The sequence below is a fragment of the Bombus pyrosoma genome, linkage group LG13, assembly GCF_014825855.1.
Source record: "Bombus pyrosoma isolate SC7728 linkage group LG13, ASM1482585v1, whole genome shotgun sequence".
NCBI lineage: Eukaryota > Metazoa > Arthropoda > Insecta > Hymenoptera > Apidae > Bombus > Bombus pyrosoma.
In genome coordinates this window covers 10543864-10561857 of record NC_057782.1, presented here as the reverse complement: position 1 = coordinate 10561857, position 17994 = coordinate 10543864, and the positions used below count along the sequence as shown (strand labels likewise).

The window sequence follows — 17994 nt, the reverse complement described above, 5'->3', positions numbered from 1 at the left end:
AGGAAGTCACCACACCGTGCACGGCGTAGAATAAACGGTCAGTGACGCGCGGTAATGGCCGACATCCTAATCCTGGCCCCCTACAGCTTAATGCCATACACTCCGCAATGATAATGCTGCATGTGCTTTTTGTCATTACCAGTAGTCACCATTCTACCCCGTAATGAGCATCGCCGTGTCAGCTCCTTCGCTAGGATTCGCCGTTACCCGATATCTTGCGATCGACCTTCTCTCCTCAATCGCGTTACGAATTTTCATCCGGCCGTTCTCCGACCAACCGTTCTGGAATTTCTCACTTTTGCGTCGCATCGCTTCTTTCTTTCCTATTTCCGTTACGTTCCGCTAACGGAGAATTGTTTAAGCCGAACAAACCGACAAACTCGCTGAACGACGAAAGAGCTTAATTCGATGATAAAAGATCGAACGAGGTTCTATCCATCGATCGAGGCCTGTAAACTGTATCTGAACTAGACTCTAAACTGAGTTTGTTTAATCCGTAAAACGAATAAGAGGTAGCATCTCGTGTACATAAACGACGTACGAGAATCGCACAATTACGCAGAATACGTGCTGTAATTTATTCTTCGCTCGGACTTTCATGACTCGGACTTTATTCGGATAATTCGATCTAACTGAGGTACGGATAATTATAATCGAGATGCTACTGTACGTTGAATCGCTCGGAAGATGGAAAAACGTGCGGGTAGGTTGGACCGAACACGCGTGATCGTCACAGGCAAAGACATGACGTCACGGGTCTTGACCCCCTACTTGTACGTATAGATATAGCGGCGTTCCGAGGCATCATCTGCGGGCCCAAGACGTGGAGAGACGAGGAGGAAGCGGAGCAGGAGAGGTGGCCCGCAGCTGCCGCCCTGGCTGCCAACACAATAATATCTAATTAATTTATTAATGAGGTTAAGTTGGCAGGATTGGACGGCAGACAGCGCGAGCCGCCGGTTCGTACGGCGTTGGCCCGTTTTACTGGAACGTCTTTTCTCTCGTTTGCTCTCTTTCTCTCTGCTGCTTCTCTCGTCGCGAGAATGAATTAAGCTTAATCAGAGCAAAAGTGTTGGGCGCGCGTGCTAGCAGGGCCGCAACGGCCCTTCGCGCTTTCCAACGTCTTCTCGAATCTTTGCTTTTCCATCGTGTTTCATTCTCGGTTATCGCAGCCGCTTGCCCTACGATCTCTTTAACACGTATCGTTTATATCGATGATATTATACTCGTCCGTTACGGCGAGACAAAACTCGAACAAGTTACTTCTCCCTCGGAATAAATCTCGGCACTAGGATAATTTAGAACGATCGCGCGTCGTTTAACAAAATTATATTTTAATGCAACCTTCGTCCAAGAATCATGCGACGCTTTCAAGATCATTATCGATCAATTCTGATTCACGACGCTACGGATTTTAATCCGTTCGACAACGGTGCGATAGTTTGATCGATTCCATCGTTTCCAACGCCGTGCTTGGCTTTCTCGAATATTCTATTTAACGAACAGAAGCACGATTTATATTTATACCGATTGTCAGCTTGAGCCTGCGTGTCAATTAAATCCATCAATTACATCGAATCGTTTAACCCGACCTTATCGTAATGTCTTGTTGACAATAGCCTTAATACGTTATATTATAAGATTTCATAAGTTACCTTTTTGCATCGACGCTTTTACGATCCTTCGTTTTAACCGTTCGATCGAATCGAGTCTTTGAGGCATCGACGGTGCGACTTTATTCTGTTATTAGTACTTGAGGCGTTCGAGTGCACTTCATCGTAGCTACAAGTCAAATAACATGGCGGAATGACGTTCGTTCTCGAGATCGTCGCGGTGTAAAAAAGATGCTCGAAGAACAGAATCATTCGGGAAAAATCATATCGCGTTAAATTCCGACTCGGCTCTCCAGCGGAAGCTTCGGCTGTAGACAGCTCGAGTCCCCGGAGGGATTCACGGTGCCGGTTGACGAGAACGAGCACGGACAGCCGCCCTTATACCCATCATCGTCAACCTCTTTCCAGCGGTTCGTTCAGCTTCTTCTCTCGGCGAAAATCCCCTCAACGGCTATCCTGTTATTACGTGGCCATAAAAAACAGTCGCCTTCCACGGCCACCGTATGGCGTCGCGTCGCATCGCGTCGCACATATCGACGATGCTTTCCCATCCCGGAACTGCGTGGAATCGCACGGCGAAACGATCGAAACAGAAACTAAAGGTCGGCCAATTGATCGTATTAGAATAATTCGACGCGATCGTCGAACAAACGTTCTGCATTAGGTATTAGACGATAAAATACGAAATGATGGAAAATCGCGAACAGATATCGAAACGGTAAAGAGACGATGCATCGAAGACCGAGCCAAATGAATAGTCGAATGTGCATATATTTGCGGTGGTGGTGAATTTAAATACTCTGACGCGTTCACTGCAAAATTGAGTTGCATTTGATTCGGCTGTTTGTGGAATGTTATTTTTGATGGTACTACGGCTTCAAAACAAGTGATTCGAAATTGAAAAAAGAAGAAATAGCAATCAGGAGAAATACGTGTAATAAATTTGAAAATTTGAGAAAATAACGCGCGGAGCTGAAGATTCCTCGACCCATTAAATCTAGTCGAATAATATCGAATCGAAAAGGTACTGTATAAATAATTGTTAAACGATTCACAATTTACTATAATTTGGTCGAAATGCGTTTAAAGCGTCGAATCAATATTCAAAGATTCAAAGTACCGTTTGTGATCTTGCGTCATTTGCAAATATTCGAGGTAAATATTTTTGATGCGTTGCGTCAGTAATGTCAATGATTTGATATATGACGAACGACAAACGCCAGCAAAGTGTAAAAATTCGAAAAAAGATAAGAAATATTTTATAATGTTGAAAACGATTCGTGAATTGAACGGTATCATCTTCGAAACACACTTCCGCCCGATACTAAATTAAACAACGACATCGATTTTTCTGCAATACGTTTCGCAACACTATTAATAGCAGCTAATAGCTATAAAATATCATTTACTTTAAACGAGATAAAATTATTCGATGTCAAACTCGGTGATTCTGATCCGTCGGATGCCATGATCTGCAACTATAGTTAGTTTACTTTCTACCGTAGTTGGTAAATAAGTAAGTACTCCTCGCGAATATCACCTGGCAAGTATTACTTGAAATATACCATTCAGATATATTTATTTTATTTACGGAAATTGGAGGAGATATGAAATGCAAAATCAGACGAGTAACGGCAAAGGAGTTATGGGAAATGATACTATATTTGTCTATCAGAGATTGTAATTCATAAGCACATTAAAGTGCATAGGCATTATACGATATTAACAATTCCTGCCATTACAATTGTACCGAAACGATTGAAACACTTGATTCTTTCGAATATTATCCAATTTTCTCAAGCACCCTATCAAACATAATTGAAAATATAGCCAAATGCTATTATAGCGGGTTCAAACTGGTAAATTAGCTTGGTACGAACCAGTTACACTTAAGGAAATCCCTTGCTGGATTAATTTATTCGCGAAAATTGTTGGCAGACTCGGTATACAACCGAAAAGTCGCCCATTAAAACTTTGTTTATAAACCCTTGAATAAATTTGTCGTCGATAAAAGTGTCCTAGATAGTAAAAAAGATAGTAAAAATTCACGAGTATGTTTTAAACTTCTGTGAATGCGTACACGTTATATTATGATTATCGTTGTCCGACGAGCTAAGGCTTTTGCTACTTTTTTCTGCTGGTATCTTTTCCCAATTGTACCGAATTATATAAAAAACGAAATTTTAGAAAATTTTAGATTCAAAAATTTAGATTCCTCTCAGTCGTACAGTCTGGGATTAAGAGTTGAAAAGGAAGATCGTTTGAAACAGTTGAAATATCAATCGCTCACCTTGACCAGGGGTGGACTATGCGTAGGTGGATGATAGTGTCCCGAAGAAGGGCTCGCGGGCGGCCCCGCGCCCCCGGGTGAAATGGTACCGCCTCCGGGGGTGAGAATCCTGGACTCGTGGCTGAACAACACTTTCCCGATTACCTCCGCACCCTCGCGGATCACCGTCGACCTTCCGAACCCCTTTACCGTGCGACGCGCTCGCGAGATCCACGATCTACCCCAAACGTTCTCTTCCCGCCAACCGTTCCCCTACAGTCTCCCCGATCACTGACACAACGATGATTTACTCGTGCCCTCGTTTAACACTGACACCAGTTTCTCGTCGTATGTTATTTATTACTTTCGATAATATATACTTGGACGAGCGGATAATATTCGTCGACGACACTTTGGAAACATCAGACCGACAACGAGTCTTTGAGGTTTCTGTTCTTGCTTTGGCACTTTCGTTCGCAAACACTTGTTGAATTATATCGTTGTTCGGTTAATAAACGCACTGTTCGAGACGTACGTGGCGGAGCTTGCCCGTTTCCATTGATATCTGTAGGTTCTCGTGAATTTTGGTGGCGAGTCGTTGAAAGTTCGGTCGACCTGTTCGATCCTTAGATTTGCCCTCGAGGCAGATGCACATGCCCGACAGTTTCCGAAGATCGCAGACGTGAATTTCCGATCAAAATTGAAGCGTATACGAAAGTTTCGTCGAACCAGCTGATCGACGGGCAAGAAACAAGTATCCGTTACGCGTCACTTACTCGAACAATGTCCTCAAACTTTCTTCACGAGCCCTCCTTATTCACAGCAATTAGTCATTCTTCTACGAGAAGTCTTCCATCTTTAAACTCCTCCTTCCATCAAGCTCCAATGAAACTTCTACGGGAATTCTCGATCATCCAGCTGACGCGAGATGACATGGATCACCTAACAAATCTTGCTCGATAACTCTCGTCCCGATACAATCGCACACCAACGATCTTACAACGGTATTCACCTCAAACACCTCGTCCTCTCTCTCTCTCTTCTCTCTCTCTCTCTTCTCTCTCTCTCTCTTTCTCTCTCGAGTTCTAACACGGAGTCTTCAAATAAAAAGACGTTTTCCAAGAGAATCTCGTCCTCGACACTGTTAACTCATCGAGTCCTCGGGTCCTTGTCGACAGCATCTGTGACGTTACGAGCGGAGCTTGCACCGATCCGATCGCTGCGTGATGTTTGAACGAGTATGATCCGCGGGACGTGATCGTGTTGGCCGAAAAACCGGAGGAGTCGCGGTTCGAGGCGTCGAAGAGGGTCCCAGAGCTGGATTGTGTGTCGCGATACGGTGTCGCTTCGACGGCCAGGCAGCAAAAGCGTGTTCGATAGGCGGAACCACGCAGGCGTCGAGCGAGTCGCGAGGCGTGGTCTACGATTTCTCTTCTCTGTTCGACCATCCGAGTTGATCGCGTCGTTGCAACCGCTTTACGCGGGGGTGGCGGAATCACCACGTGGTTTTATTGGCCAAATAACGCGTACGACAAACATCCCTACCGTGGGCAACCCGAGTGTCTCCCCGTGTGTTGTAACTCACCCTCGCATCTACGCGTAGGCACTTTGGACGAGAGGAGAGGCAATAGTCGTCATGGTGTAAATCGTGTTTACCCCTCGTCCATAGTGATTCTCTCGTTTGTATCAGCCGCGCTCCACCTCGACCCACACCGCCCCCCCTCTCTTTCTCTCTCTCTCTCTCTCCTCTTCGAGTCGTTCTTCGTTTATCCTTGTCTGTCGTGGCTCGCGAACAATCTCCCTCTCCGAGGAAGGACGAACGCTTCGTGCTGTTCATCCTCCTTCAGGCCGTATCTTGGACGACGTTCCTGGCTCTTGCATGCCGGACATTTGGCCAACTCGCAACTAAGCGCAAGAACTCGTGCTTGTATATACGTGTACGAACGTGAACGACGTTTGCCTCTTCGCGGTTTGCCTCTGCACCTACTTGAACGCTTTCTTGTGTTTGAGTTTCGCCGAGAGGCTCTTAAGATACGTATTATAATTTTCGGTAACTAAGTCGAACTAATCCGCTGTACGTACGAGTTACGTCGTTCTTGTCCCTTTCAATCTTTATTTTACGCATTTCGACAGTTCAAACGCGTCCGAATATCGTACACTCGGTCGTAAGAGTCTTTGCCATTTTTCTTTACGAAGACATTTTTTAACCGAAAGACTTCAAAAAACTTGCAAAGTCTTATTTGGAGGGACGACGTATCGTACGAAACGATCTAATACCACGGAAAGAAACGTCAGCTCTGTTCAAATCGAGAGTAACGTTGTATCTCTTTCGATGAACAAAAATTGAAATCAACCTTGGAGCGGGTCGGGTCTCAAGGCCAATAGAAGTAACAAAAGAGAAAGAAGAGAAAGAAGTGGATAAAATCTGATACAAGGAATCCGGCGTCTCGATTTTTCCGCAATTTTCCCGAGGCTTGATCGGTTCCAATTTCATCCCCTATCGAGTTGCGCTTTGCCGGGAATTCAAGATACTCGTATATTCGCCAAGCAAAAACGTAGAGCCTTCGCCGATGACGTTTTCGAATCAAATACGCACTTATCCGTGTCCATATATATTCTCTTTCCATCTGATTCTTCCAACTCTTCGGGGATAGCCCTGATTTTTGATGGCCGGGGAGCGCGCGTACGTAAATCAACGCGATAGGAAAATACCGCGAGGCGATGCCGATCGGAACGTAAGACGCAGGGCGGAACGGAAAGGGGCGAGAGCTATGGAAATAAAGAAGAGTGAATCGCGAAGAAAGCGAAGAAGAAAGTGCGAAGATAAATTGATATATAGGCAAAGATAAGGGAAGGTTGAACGGATAAAGTGGATAGAATTGAAACGACGTGAATATGTTTGCCCGCAGAAATTAAAATTCGATGAAAGTAAGACAAGAAAATACGACCAAAATTGTAAAATACACTTAAAGGGGAGAAATAAGGTCATACGTATAATTGTGTTATATGAGATCAGGTTTGACTACTAAATAGCTACATATAGGCAGAGAACGAAAGCAAATGATTAGGGAAGACAACAGCGAAAACGGACGGAGAAGCAATCAGAGAACACAGAAGTACTAAATTCGAGGAAAGGGAAACAGAGACAGGAAGAGCAAGAGACTGAGTTAGGAGAATAATCAAGTTTCCTGATGACTAGATTACACCGGTCTACGCTTGCGAACTACATACCACGTATAGAGTATACCTATACCGCGTATAGCTAGTCCGCCCTCTATGATACTGACTCCATTGGAAATATCCGGTTATCTATTCCCAATTTTTCCCCACCGTTTACAGGCATGATTTTCTTTCCGCGACAGGGGACAGGGAGTAGATTTGCGAATCGTTTCGCTTTGCTGGCTTTTAAAACGATGGAGCGGTAAAAAATTACTGGGAAGAAAATATCGCGAAACAACGTTCTACTCTCTGTTTACGTTTCCATCGACTATTCTGTGTCCAGCGAAGACGAAAGCTAAAGCAATTAATGCACAGCGAGCTAAGCCCTCGAAAAAAACACTGGAAAACGCAGGTGTAACTCGTAGCTGCGCGAGATTCAACCACCGTTTCAACCTCGACTCCGTAACTCCTCCTAAGTTCTCGTCTTTCTGTCCAGCTAGAATTCCAACAGCGTCGGCGAGCGGGTTGCGGAGCTTGTTTAATAAAATAACCTCGTTACGCCGCAGCTAGGAGCCGGGAGGGGTGTTCCGCGGGGGTGCTAGAGGATCTGTCGGAGTGTAAAAGACTGAGTCTGGAACGCGAGGCCGTCGGAGAAGGAGGTGGCGGTTGGAAGGAGGACGAGGATGGTTCGGTAGAGGGCTAATGTAGCAGCGGTGGCTGCTCGCCTTGGCTTGCCAGTAAGAGACGAGAAATGAACGGGGTTTGGGGGCCGCGGGGGTGGGCTTGGGGGTGCTGCGGATCCCACTGCGGAGGAAGCGAGACGGACGGCCACGAGGCAAAGGGAGGGGGGAGTACTAATACATAAAGTAGCTTAAAGTAGAAAATTGTGGAAGCGTCGTGATGCCTGGTGATTGCGTTACCTCCGGGGCTTTGATTTAAAATGCAACGAGGGGCCAACCAGCCGGTGGGGATGGGGGTGTCGGAGAAAACGGGCCGCGGGAGGAGCGGAGAGAGTCGAGAGGGGTAGGTTGGAAGGATGGATCGTGCCTGGGAGCCATGTTCCTCCTGCGGGAACGTCAGCCAGCCTTCGCTGCTGGATGGAACAGAGGCTGGCGAAGGGGTTGGCGGGGTGAAAGAGAGCGAAGAAGGGCAAAAGGCGGCGGTGGTGGTAGTACCGACGCTGTACCTAGTACCGATGGTGGTCGTGGCGATGGCGATGTTGGAAGCTTCTCGGTTGTTGTACGTTGAGAAAGACACGCGAGGGGGTTGGCGTTCTTTGCCGCAACACGCCGGATCGGCTCCCAGATCGGCTGCTTTGTTGCTCGGTACTTTTATTTTTCACCCCCGCTCGATAATCCCTTCTATTGGGTCAACCTTTTTACCATCCACTTCTGCGCGGAATCTCTTTGTTTCGCGGTTTATTCGCGACACCGAGATCGCGACAATTTGCTCCGTTCTCCTCTTCTCCTTTTTTTCTTCCTCTTGGTGTAGGGTGGTCGATTTTCTTAAGTGACCCTCGTGTTTTGCCTCTTTAGCGGGACTTCGCGATAGCGAAACGAGCATTTGAGAGATGGATTCGAGAATAAAATGTAGCGAGGATCCTTGGTGTGAAGAAGCGTCTGTGTAGTTCTGAACGTAGGTGTAAGTATCAGTTAAAAGAATCACAAGACGGAACATCGAAATTTGTCGCAAACGTAAAGTAAATTCTCTTTCGATTAAAAAATTATTCAGGCTAGCAAAATCGGCCATACCTATCCGAGGAATTATCCTTTGTCACGAAGTAAAATCCACGGCGCGCGAATGTCGCGCAGTGTCGTTTCAAACTCAACGACGAAAATTGCCATTAAAGTCAGATTGTCGACGTAGACGGTGTCTTTTTAATAAATTGCCTTGGTGAAATGCGATTAGGCGTAAACGCGATGTTTTAAGGGTGAAAAGCCACATAGGGTCGGCTCGTAACGCTCTTGAGTGACGGCGGATAGACAGGTCGAGACTTAAGGCTTCTGCCGCTACAGGGGTAAATTCGGGGGGGGCGACAGATGATTTAGCGCGGTGTTTCTCGTGTCACTGTATCAAACATCCGAGGAACTTGGCAGCTCGGAGGAGAATTCGATATTTCACACATTCCTGCGACCCCTTCTTTTTCGAATGGGGGATGAAAATATTTTCTTTCGCATTAATTTCGCCGTTCGGTTGAAACTTTAAATCGATCAATTTTTTCTTTTTTTGCCTATCATTGCTTGCAAATGGTTCTAGTAGATGCTGCAGTTCTTATCGTCTGTATCGAAGATATTTTATTGTACGAGGCAACCTAATAAACATCAGTGTCAGAAAATATTCCAAAAGATTAACAATGTAGCACCTATCACAGTAAGGATTCGGAATTTTGAGTCTCTTTCTCCGGCCTTTCGTGGGATTGAAAGATCCGCGAAGGGAAATCAAACGACCGCCGTGAATGGACGATCGGTGTCGAATTTGATGAATCTAGTTTGTTAGATCGCGACTCGGATACGCGGCGGATAAGAAAAATGACCGAGCGAAGGGTGGATCCTTTACCGAAGGAATTCGAGTGTCAATCCATATCTCTTTCTCCTCTGATCCCTTCATCCTCCGGGACTTGGACACAGAGGGAACGCAAGACGGGAAGAGGATCAACGACGCCGTCCTGGCGTTCAAAGGGCACAGGAAATGATGGAAGAAGAGGGGTAGAATTAAAGAAAGAGCACGAAGAACGCTGGCATGATATTCTTGACGCAGATTGACGTCTTGAGGAACGTAGAATGTGCAGAGAAATTGTTTGTATGAGCGATACTGGAACACGTGTTCCATTTTAGTAGATTCTAACTCTCGATCGCTATCTTCGGATCGTAGATGATCTAAAAGTTTTTAGGTCGTCTTATGTATTTTGGAGTACTTCGATTGTTATCTATCGTTGTACGGTAATGCAAATCGAGAATTCAGGCAGGTTAATCTATCATTCGCTGATCCTATACTTTTCTTTGGTGACTTTTAATCGAAATTAATACTTTCGTTATAATCACTCGTGCTTGATTTTCTTTTTTTTTCTGTTTTAATTGCAGATAAACAGGAAGGAACTCGAGCACGACACGATGTAGAAGGATCGATATCGCGAGAATCAATAGAGAAATTAAAAACAAAGATACACGAACAACGTAAACTGCCTTTCTCTGACGCGAATCGACGTCTACGAGTCGTAAAGTTAAGATAAACTTGTGACATGAGAGGGACCATTACCTTTAAAATAAAGCTGAGAAGAGTGAAATCTTGAGAGAAATCGCGCGTGAACCAGGATGACGTACTTTCCAAAGTATACTAATACTTTTTCATACAATTATTATATATTACATTTTAAATAATAACGTAACGAGGCTAGGTGCTATTAAATTCATCGAGAAAGAAATAGCGGAGACGATAATAAAATAATAAATATCGAGGTAACGCTAACAGAGAGAGGAAACAATTTGCGAATATCTTCGCGAAATGAATTGTCGCACAACGAGCTCGACACTAATCTTAGTTATCCTAGTTGAGCTTTCCAAGACGTTCCGGTGGTTCGCGAAGACGAGGCGAGCCAAGATTAAACATAATATGCGATAGCTTCATTCCGAAAATGAAACTGCGCCATTCTCTAACGACGATTGAATTATTTCCAGTATGACGGCGATAGGCCTTAAGAGAGGCAGAGAGCTCTTCTACTATGAAACTAAGTAATTTCGGTACACTCTGTTGTATCGTTAACGACTGTACAATGAATACGGTGAAATCATTGGATCAAACTCTTTACGAAAAGTTTATGGAAACAAGGAAGTTCTCTGTTTCGTCTGTCGTCTATCGCCTATCTTTTTCGCCGTGAAAAATTACTAATTTTAGAGCTATGTATTTCGTCATATATGAAATCATCGGAACAGAAACTTAGCTGTACGTTCTAATAGCATTTCGTGCAATTACAATTCACAAGTATTTGCAAGTTAATCGTTGATTAATATTACATCAGAAGCGTTAAATTTTACATCGGATTTTATGTTCTGTGCAAACAATACGTTTTCGAATATAATTCGTCTCCTCTAAATTCATGTGATTTTAATAGGAAATGTTTTATGTTAATTTATAATATATTAGTTGTATCATATATGGGGTTAAGCTTGTCGCAGATTATTTTCATCAAAACTTTGTGCACGGGCAAACCGGGTCAATTCTTTGCGGTCTCGAAAGATTTGTAAAAGTACCGGTATACTTATTAACGCCTTTTTTACGCTATGCGATCGTTAATTAAACCAAATATTTAGAAAAATTTTCAATAAAAAGTAATAATTCTCTTATCGATGAAGTTCGAAAGCGAAACTTCTCTACGGGGTTACTCTTTATTTAACTTTTGAAACTCTGTATACGTTTATTCGCTATACATTGTAAATATAAATGTACACGTAGATTTATACTTTGACGTTACGATATTACGGTCAGTGACCGTTGGTCAGCAACGATTTACTTGTAGAGAGTTGATATTAATAATCGATTAAATTATTAATAATTAATCGATTTACAACGATTGACTGGTGCGACCTATATTGCATAGAGTAGAAAGAGGAAGGTAGAAATTTCATCACACTCGCGTCGTATTTAATTCCAAAACTAGGCGAAACTTACGCAAATTCAGCTGGTCTGGTTCCTATCACGTGTCTCGCGTACGCGAAATATCTCATCCTCCCTCGATTTCATCTTACCATCGCGTATCCTGCTCGCGATGCGCCGGCACGCTCGCGAAATTCTTTGAAAAACTACTCTGCAAAATTGGAGCCGCGAGAGGAGCAGCGAACGAGCCGACCGAATGAATAATAAATACGGTTATCGTTTAGTTGATATTTTGAGGGGCGCGGACGGATCCAGGCAACCAGAAGAGTGTCGCGGGGGGGGGGGGGATGAAATGCAGCAATGGAGGCAAGAGGGAGATCAAAGCGTCGTTCCTCCAAGGGGGTGGTTGGTAAAGATGTTGCTCCTGCATTTTTATACTATCTCGCCGGTATCTCGATATCTGGCCAATCGAACGAAGTGACCGTAATCACGAAAATAACATCGCTGATTATTACAAAGCAAGACGATTCTTAACAGGATTTGAGAAGAAAATGGAAATAACATTCGAGAATTTGTAGACTTCTCGAAAGCGTATTTTCAAATAAATTGAACGAAGTTAGGCTTTCGATCGAGCGCAAAAATCATCGACCAAGCATATAATCAGATTGAGGCTTGTCAAGATATAAAAAAAACAGGCGTTGCCATAAATACACGAGCATCTGATTACAAAAGGAATTCCTGCACAAATATCTATAAAACTCGATTCTCCGACTGGATACCGATAAGAGTCATCGCCAAAGGACAAATCGCTATGACTAGAAAAAAAAAAAAAAAAACAAAGGAAAAGGCAGAGAGGAAAAACAATTAACGTGAAAAGAAGAAACAGAATCGAACCGCAAGAAGTTCGTTTCCCCGTTAGTCTGCCGATGGGGCGACTAATAACGATAACGATGCCAGAAACGATAATCGAGTTAGGGGTTTCCGCGGTTTCCACGGATCTCCCAGGGCGCTGATTGCTGGAACGGCGGCGGTTTAGCCGTCGGGATGGCCGATGCGCGCGGCGAGGCGACGCCACCGTTGCTGCCGTCGTGTACAACCGAGCGCACAGCACGTAGACGCAGAACACGCGGACCAAGGCGTAACGAATACACGCAATGCGATGCAAATTGGGCCTCTCTCTACGCGAACCAGTCAATCGGCCGGTTACCTACGCCGGTGCAACGCGATGCTATTACTAACATCGCTATTCTATTATGACATTACGGTTCCCCGAGCAGCAGTCTGGCTATTACCGGGCCGGACTCTCCCTCCAGGCGTTCGATTCGGGATAACTCGGTAACTAGTCATCGAGACGCCAGAGACAATGCCCGATCGGCTGCCCGAGGCCGCTCTCTCAATTTATTTTCACGCATTTAATCGTCCCTCCCTTTCTCCCTTTTGTATGCATATGTATCATCGCTCATAAGTATCCGAGCGGTTTGGCGGATTTACGTATATCGTAACAATGTATGAACTTTATCAAAATGTAATAAGATTCGTGTAGTGGGTTCATTGTCTGGATTCGCGTAATTAGATGCGAATAATTGTTACACTCTTAGACAGTCGAACAAACTAATAAATCCGATCATCCGTTAGAAAATTTGGAAAATACGAAAGGGAGGATGTCTCATAAGCGACGTCGTTTTTCTAAGAGCTGATTTTTCAAGTAGAACTTGTCGCGATAGGAATTTTTTGAGAAGCGGATAGATTAAATTTCATTGGTTGTCAATTCCATTCGATGAATGAAACAGAAACAACAACTCTCAAGTTCGATCTATTTTACGAGCTTCTCGCGCTACTCAATAAAACAGCGCTCGCTGTACATTCGCTCGATCAACTGATTTACGAAGTACACATTCTTGCTATTTAAACATTATACTGGCGAAGCCTTAATGTAGGATCGCTGTCATTTTAATCGTTTCAATCGAAATAACTACCATAATGTAATGCAATAAGGTCAGCGGACCACGTGGCGTCATCTCTAGAAATCTGACGCACATAAACTACGGGATCAACTGCCGTGTGCTTTATGAATCTATTCTGAGTATGTGTATATCACTGAAATTACACTGTTGTTTCTCGTTTCTTCGTATTCTACTTACAAAAGTTGCCACTGGCTGATATATGTGATATAACCTATGCCTTTCGAACGTAGCGACAAAACTTGCTTTTCGCGATAAAGTGGAACAATCGCGAAAAGCAACGCTGCCCTAAAAGATTCGTATTATTCATATTATTATCGCTAAGGATATATATTTCGTCCCCTTTGCCGTTTATAGTCATAGTATAGTCATATTATAACATCTCCTCGATTTATCCTTATTTGTTTTACAAGGAATTACGTTCATGATATACGGTCGAGGCATAAAGTAAAATAAAAACGAAAATAATAAAATGGAAATGTTAAGGAACTTGATATATCGTTTAAGACTTCATTTATATACATATGTGCCTCGTTATCAAACTCGAAATCCGCTATTAGCCTTGACGATGGCTGCACTGAATTACCGACATAGATAAAATCACGGCTTATGAAAATTATTCCATGCAGCCACTGCGTGGCGTGATGTGCAAGAAGTGCGTCGTAAAAATGCAGTCACTCTTATCCAAAGTAAATAAAAAGGCACCATTGTTTCAATGTACAACGATACGTACAATAATGTCGAGGAAATTATGATGCGAAAGTACATTAAAACATTTTGTAACGATATCGCGAACAATTTCACCACTGGAACCAAAGGAAAGAATATTTTTGAACAACGCTATTAGAAAATAAAAGAAAAAGTAAGATATTAAATACACAGGTATGTATAAGTTTTACGACAGAAGCAGTGTAAAAACACTGCATAGATTTAAAGATAACATTAACTACGTAAAGAAACGAATAGAGAAAGGAATTTGATTTGCCTATAGTTTTTTTTTTTTTTTTTATGATCTGGTATGAGCAGCCGATAAACAAGTCGCTCGTGTCGGCGGAGCATTTTTGACGGAGAGGAGTAGTATAGATGGCGCGCCGGTCACGTGGCGCAATCCAAGAGTAAATTTGAACTATCGCGAAGAATCGTGTTGAAGCGCAAGGCAGAAATGAAGCTACACGCAATGCTATGCAAGAAAAGGATAGATGCGAACGATGGCAGTCGAGTCGAGTCGAAACACGAGTGTGCCGAGTCGGTTCTGTATCCCCCGCATCGCGCTGCATTTCAAAGGAGAATGGAATAGAACAACGCATACCGTAGAATAGAGAAACGATCATCGATACCATCCGAGCGAGAAATATCAAACGTTGAAACGAGAAAGTACGAAAGGAAAGAGAAAACGTTGAAATAGTCTTAACGAAGATAACAAATACGAGGGAAAAGGAGCGGTAACGACGTTAAGGAGAGAACGCGCGAGGAAGATAGACGCTTCGAAGAACGCAGACGATAGATCGAGAAGGAGAAATCGGCTGAGAGTGAGAAAAAGAGAAACGGTGACAAGCAACGTTAGGAAGAGACGACATTATAGAGCGAGAGCACGATCGATAGAGTGGGATACAACGAGAAAGAGGTTATGGAGCAACGAGGAAAGCTATCGGTTGTAATAGCAGAGTGGGGATGAGTAGCGAGGGAGAGGGAAAGAACGATACAGAAGAACAAAAGAGCGAGACAGTGGTAATCGCGGTAGTTCGTGACGGGAGACGGTGGTGAGGAGGTTGGTCCTTCGGCATTGGAGAGCGCGGAATTGTGGAGTATAGCGAGCCGACGACGCACCGTCCGGGTCGTGCTCCTCGTCGAGGCCCTGTTCTCTTCTCGCGGTAGTTTCGTTCGGGTTGAATAGACGAGGGTATCAAGTGCAGAGTGCCGATCGGCGACGCCTGCGTGTCTATGCGCGTGTGCTTCGACTCCCTGTGCTTCTCGTCGACGCAGCAGCGGCTCGCCGACGAGGAGGACGCTTTCCAGCTGCCGTCGCACGGCGCCGTGGCCCTGGTCGCCGTGGCCGGCCAGAGGACCATTTCGAACGTCACCGGAACGACCACGACCACAGATATGGGCACCCTTCGCGAGCAGCAGGAATTGCTGCGTGTCAAGGACGAGAAGATCACGGAGCTCGAGGCGCTTCTCTGTCGTCGCGATACCGAGATACAAGAGTTACGGAGTCATCTCGACAAGTTTCTCAGTGTGCTTCCCTTCAAGTCACCCTTGACATCGACCAAACCAAGACCTAGAAAGCAGAGAGCGCAGGGAATCTCCGCGGAACCACCGCTCCAGGAGCTCGCTACGCTGACGGTCGTCGACAAGAGCGACAGGTTGGTGTCATACGATCGTTTATTACTCTACCGATTAAACTCGTTAACCGGCATGATTTCTTCGATCGCCGTTACATTCCTTTTCGTCGCGACGGAAATAACCTTCGTTTCGACTACCTCTCTATAGGACACAGTGCGTTAAGTTGCAATAGGTTAGCCACTTAATGCCGCGCATGCGTGTGTCTATGTGCGTGCGTTTTTACTCGATCACACTCGCGCTCGCGTTCGATTTAACTGATTTTCGATGTGGTGCGAAGGAACATGAAAATATTATTCACGCGATTGTCGTTGATGGACGAAGTGTTTTCAAAAATATTTAACGTACTTTCTCTGACACTGATACTTGATTTCCTATTCAAATGTATGGTTTTTGCTATTTGTTTGGGGCGACCGTGACGTGTCGGCGAATAATTTACGTTCGGATGTGTTCGGCGACAGTCGGTTGAATTTAACGTATTTTTACTAACGTCAACCAGCGCTACTGTGCTCGCAGACGTGTTTATTATGACGAGAACACGCGTACACGCGTTTTGCACTGGCTGGCCACCATGTGACTACGAACCAATGCTTTTCCATCGCTTCCTGTGCAGCAGACATCGTCGTGTCTCGCGAGGTTTTACATCGATTTCAACCAAATGTTTTTTCGCGCTACGTTTTACAACGTTTTACTTGTACGTTCCATGAAACGATATAAAGAAAACGTAGCTCGAAATATGAAAAATCGATATAGATAAACTTTTTTATTTACATCCATAGTTTTTACGTTTTGCGTACTTTCATCTTATCGGACACTGATATCATTCTTATTTTCGGATTCTCCAAACGTAGTTATCTACGAATCAATGACGTTCAATAATTGTAACAGGTTATGTTTTCTCCTCCTCTTGTCCTTCGATTTGGTTCGCGATTAGTTTCGACGTTTACATTAACGCGTCTTTGGTTGTCCGTTTCTATATGTTGGTAGCGACGTTAGCGCTTCGTGTACGGGATTTTTTTAATTCGTATTATCTTCATCGGCGGTTGCTTTCACGCGAACATAACAGAAAACAAGGTGGTAACGAATTCTTGAAATTTTTCAACACACAATGGTATCTTTTGGACTTCGGAGCCGTAACTTACTTTTTTAGACCATTCTTTTTATTCGCATACATTCCAAGTAGCTCCACGCTATATATCGTCATTTTGAAAAATTGCGTGTAACGTCAAGATATGAACAAAATATATTTTAAAGCACCGATAACCAATAGAAATTGAATTAGTGACTGATCTTTAACTGATAAACGTATATATGATAAATATAATGTTTTGGATTTCACTGAACTATCGACACAGTATTCAAATAATATTCGTGATAGTTGCTTTTACAATTGACACATTTTATCGTAAAACGATGAATCTGTCTTCTGATATCACCACGTTTAGAGCATTTAAAATAGAGCAATAACTATTTAAAGCCTATTCAACGAGTTAATTGGAGTACTTACGTTGATTCCTATTACCATGGATATGATCCTTTGTTAGTGCTACGAATCTTTTATTCCGGCAAAGTAAACTTCTCTTTTAACACGATTACGCCACAAAATCATAAACCGAAGCAAAATCTTTCTAAAATTACTTGGAATATGTATGTCGATTTTTATTCTTAAATATTACTTGTATATTCGTTATTACGGTTATCATTGGGAATACAATACAGAATTTTACAATTCATTTAATACGTTTCTTTCCTTCGATTAAAATACTCAGGTTAATTATCATTATCATAACTATCGACCCTCGTTATGGAAGAGCAAAAGAATCCTCTAGAATTTTTATCCTCCTAAAGTATATTGCTACTTAAATGTCGGTGTATTCTGAAATTCTCTGACATTTTATATCATTCTCTTAGGGTTGCTCGTGCATAATCGTCGTCTTTTTATGACGATATGAAGATTACAGTATCGAAATGATAAGAAAAATGACTTTACCTCTAAATTCATGTTCTCATCCACAATTATACAGCTATTTATCACTAACCGCCATTAGTATACAATTATTTT

The 17994-nt window shown here is 43.5% G+C and overlaps 2 protein-coding genes across 6 annotated transcripts in view; one reads left to right on the top strand and one right to left on the bottom strand.

The window, feature by feature from the left end:
* The window catches only part of LOC122574149 (paired mesoderm homeobox protein 2B), a 39559-nt gene extending 34338 nt beyond the window's left edge, over positions 1-5221 (bottom strand). For all 4 annotated transcript variants that reach the window (XR_006318915.1, XR_006318913.1, XR_006318914.1 and 1 more), the window contains exon 1: positions 3904-5221. The gene's annotated coding sequence lies outside the window, so the exon portion shown is untranslated. The remainder of the gene's footprint in view (positions 1-3903) is intronic.
* A 9604-nt stretch (positions 5222-14825) lies between these two features.
* The window catches only part of LOC122574299 (cGMP-dependent protein kinase, isozyme 2 forms cD4/T1/T3A/T3B), a 56521-nt gene continuing 53352 nt past the window's right edge, over positions 14826-17994 (top strand). Inside the window, exon 1 of one of the 2 annotated variants that reach the window (XM_043741722.1) lies at positions 14826-15955. In XM_043741722.1, coding sequence (XP_043597657.1) covers positions 15534-15955 — 422 coding nt within the window. In that variant the 5' untranslated portion in view covers positions 14826-15533. The remainder of the gene's footprint in view (positions 15956-17994) is intronic. The other variant, XM_043741723.1, reaches the window with a different exon arrangement.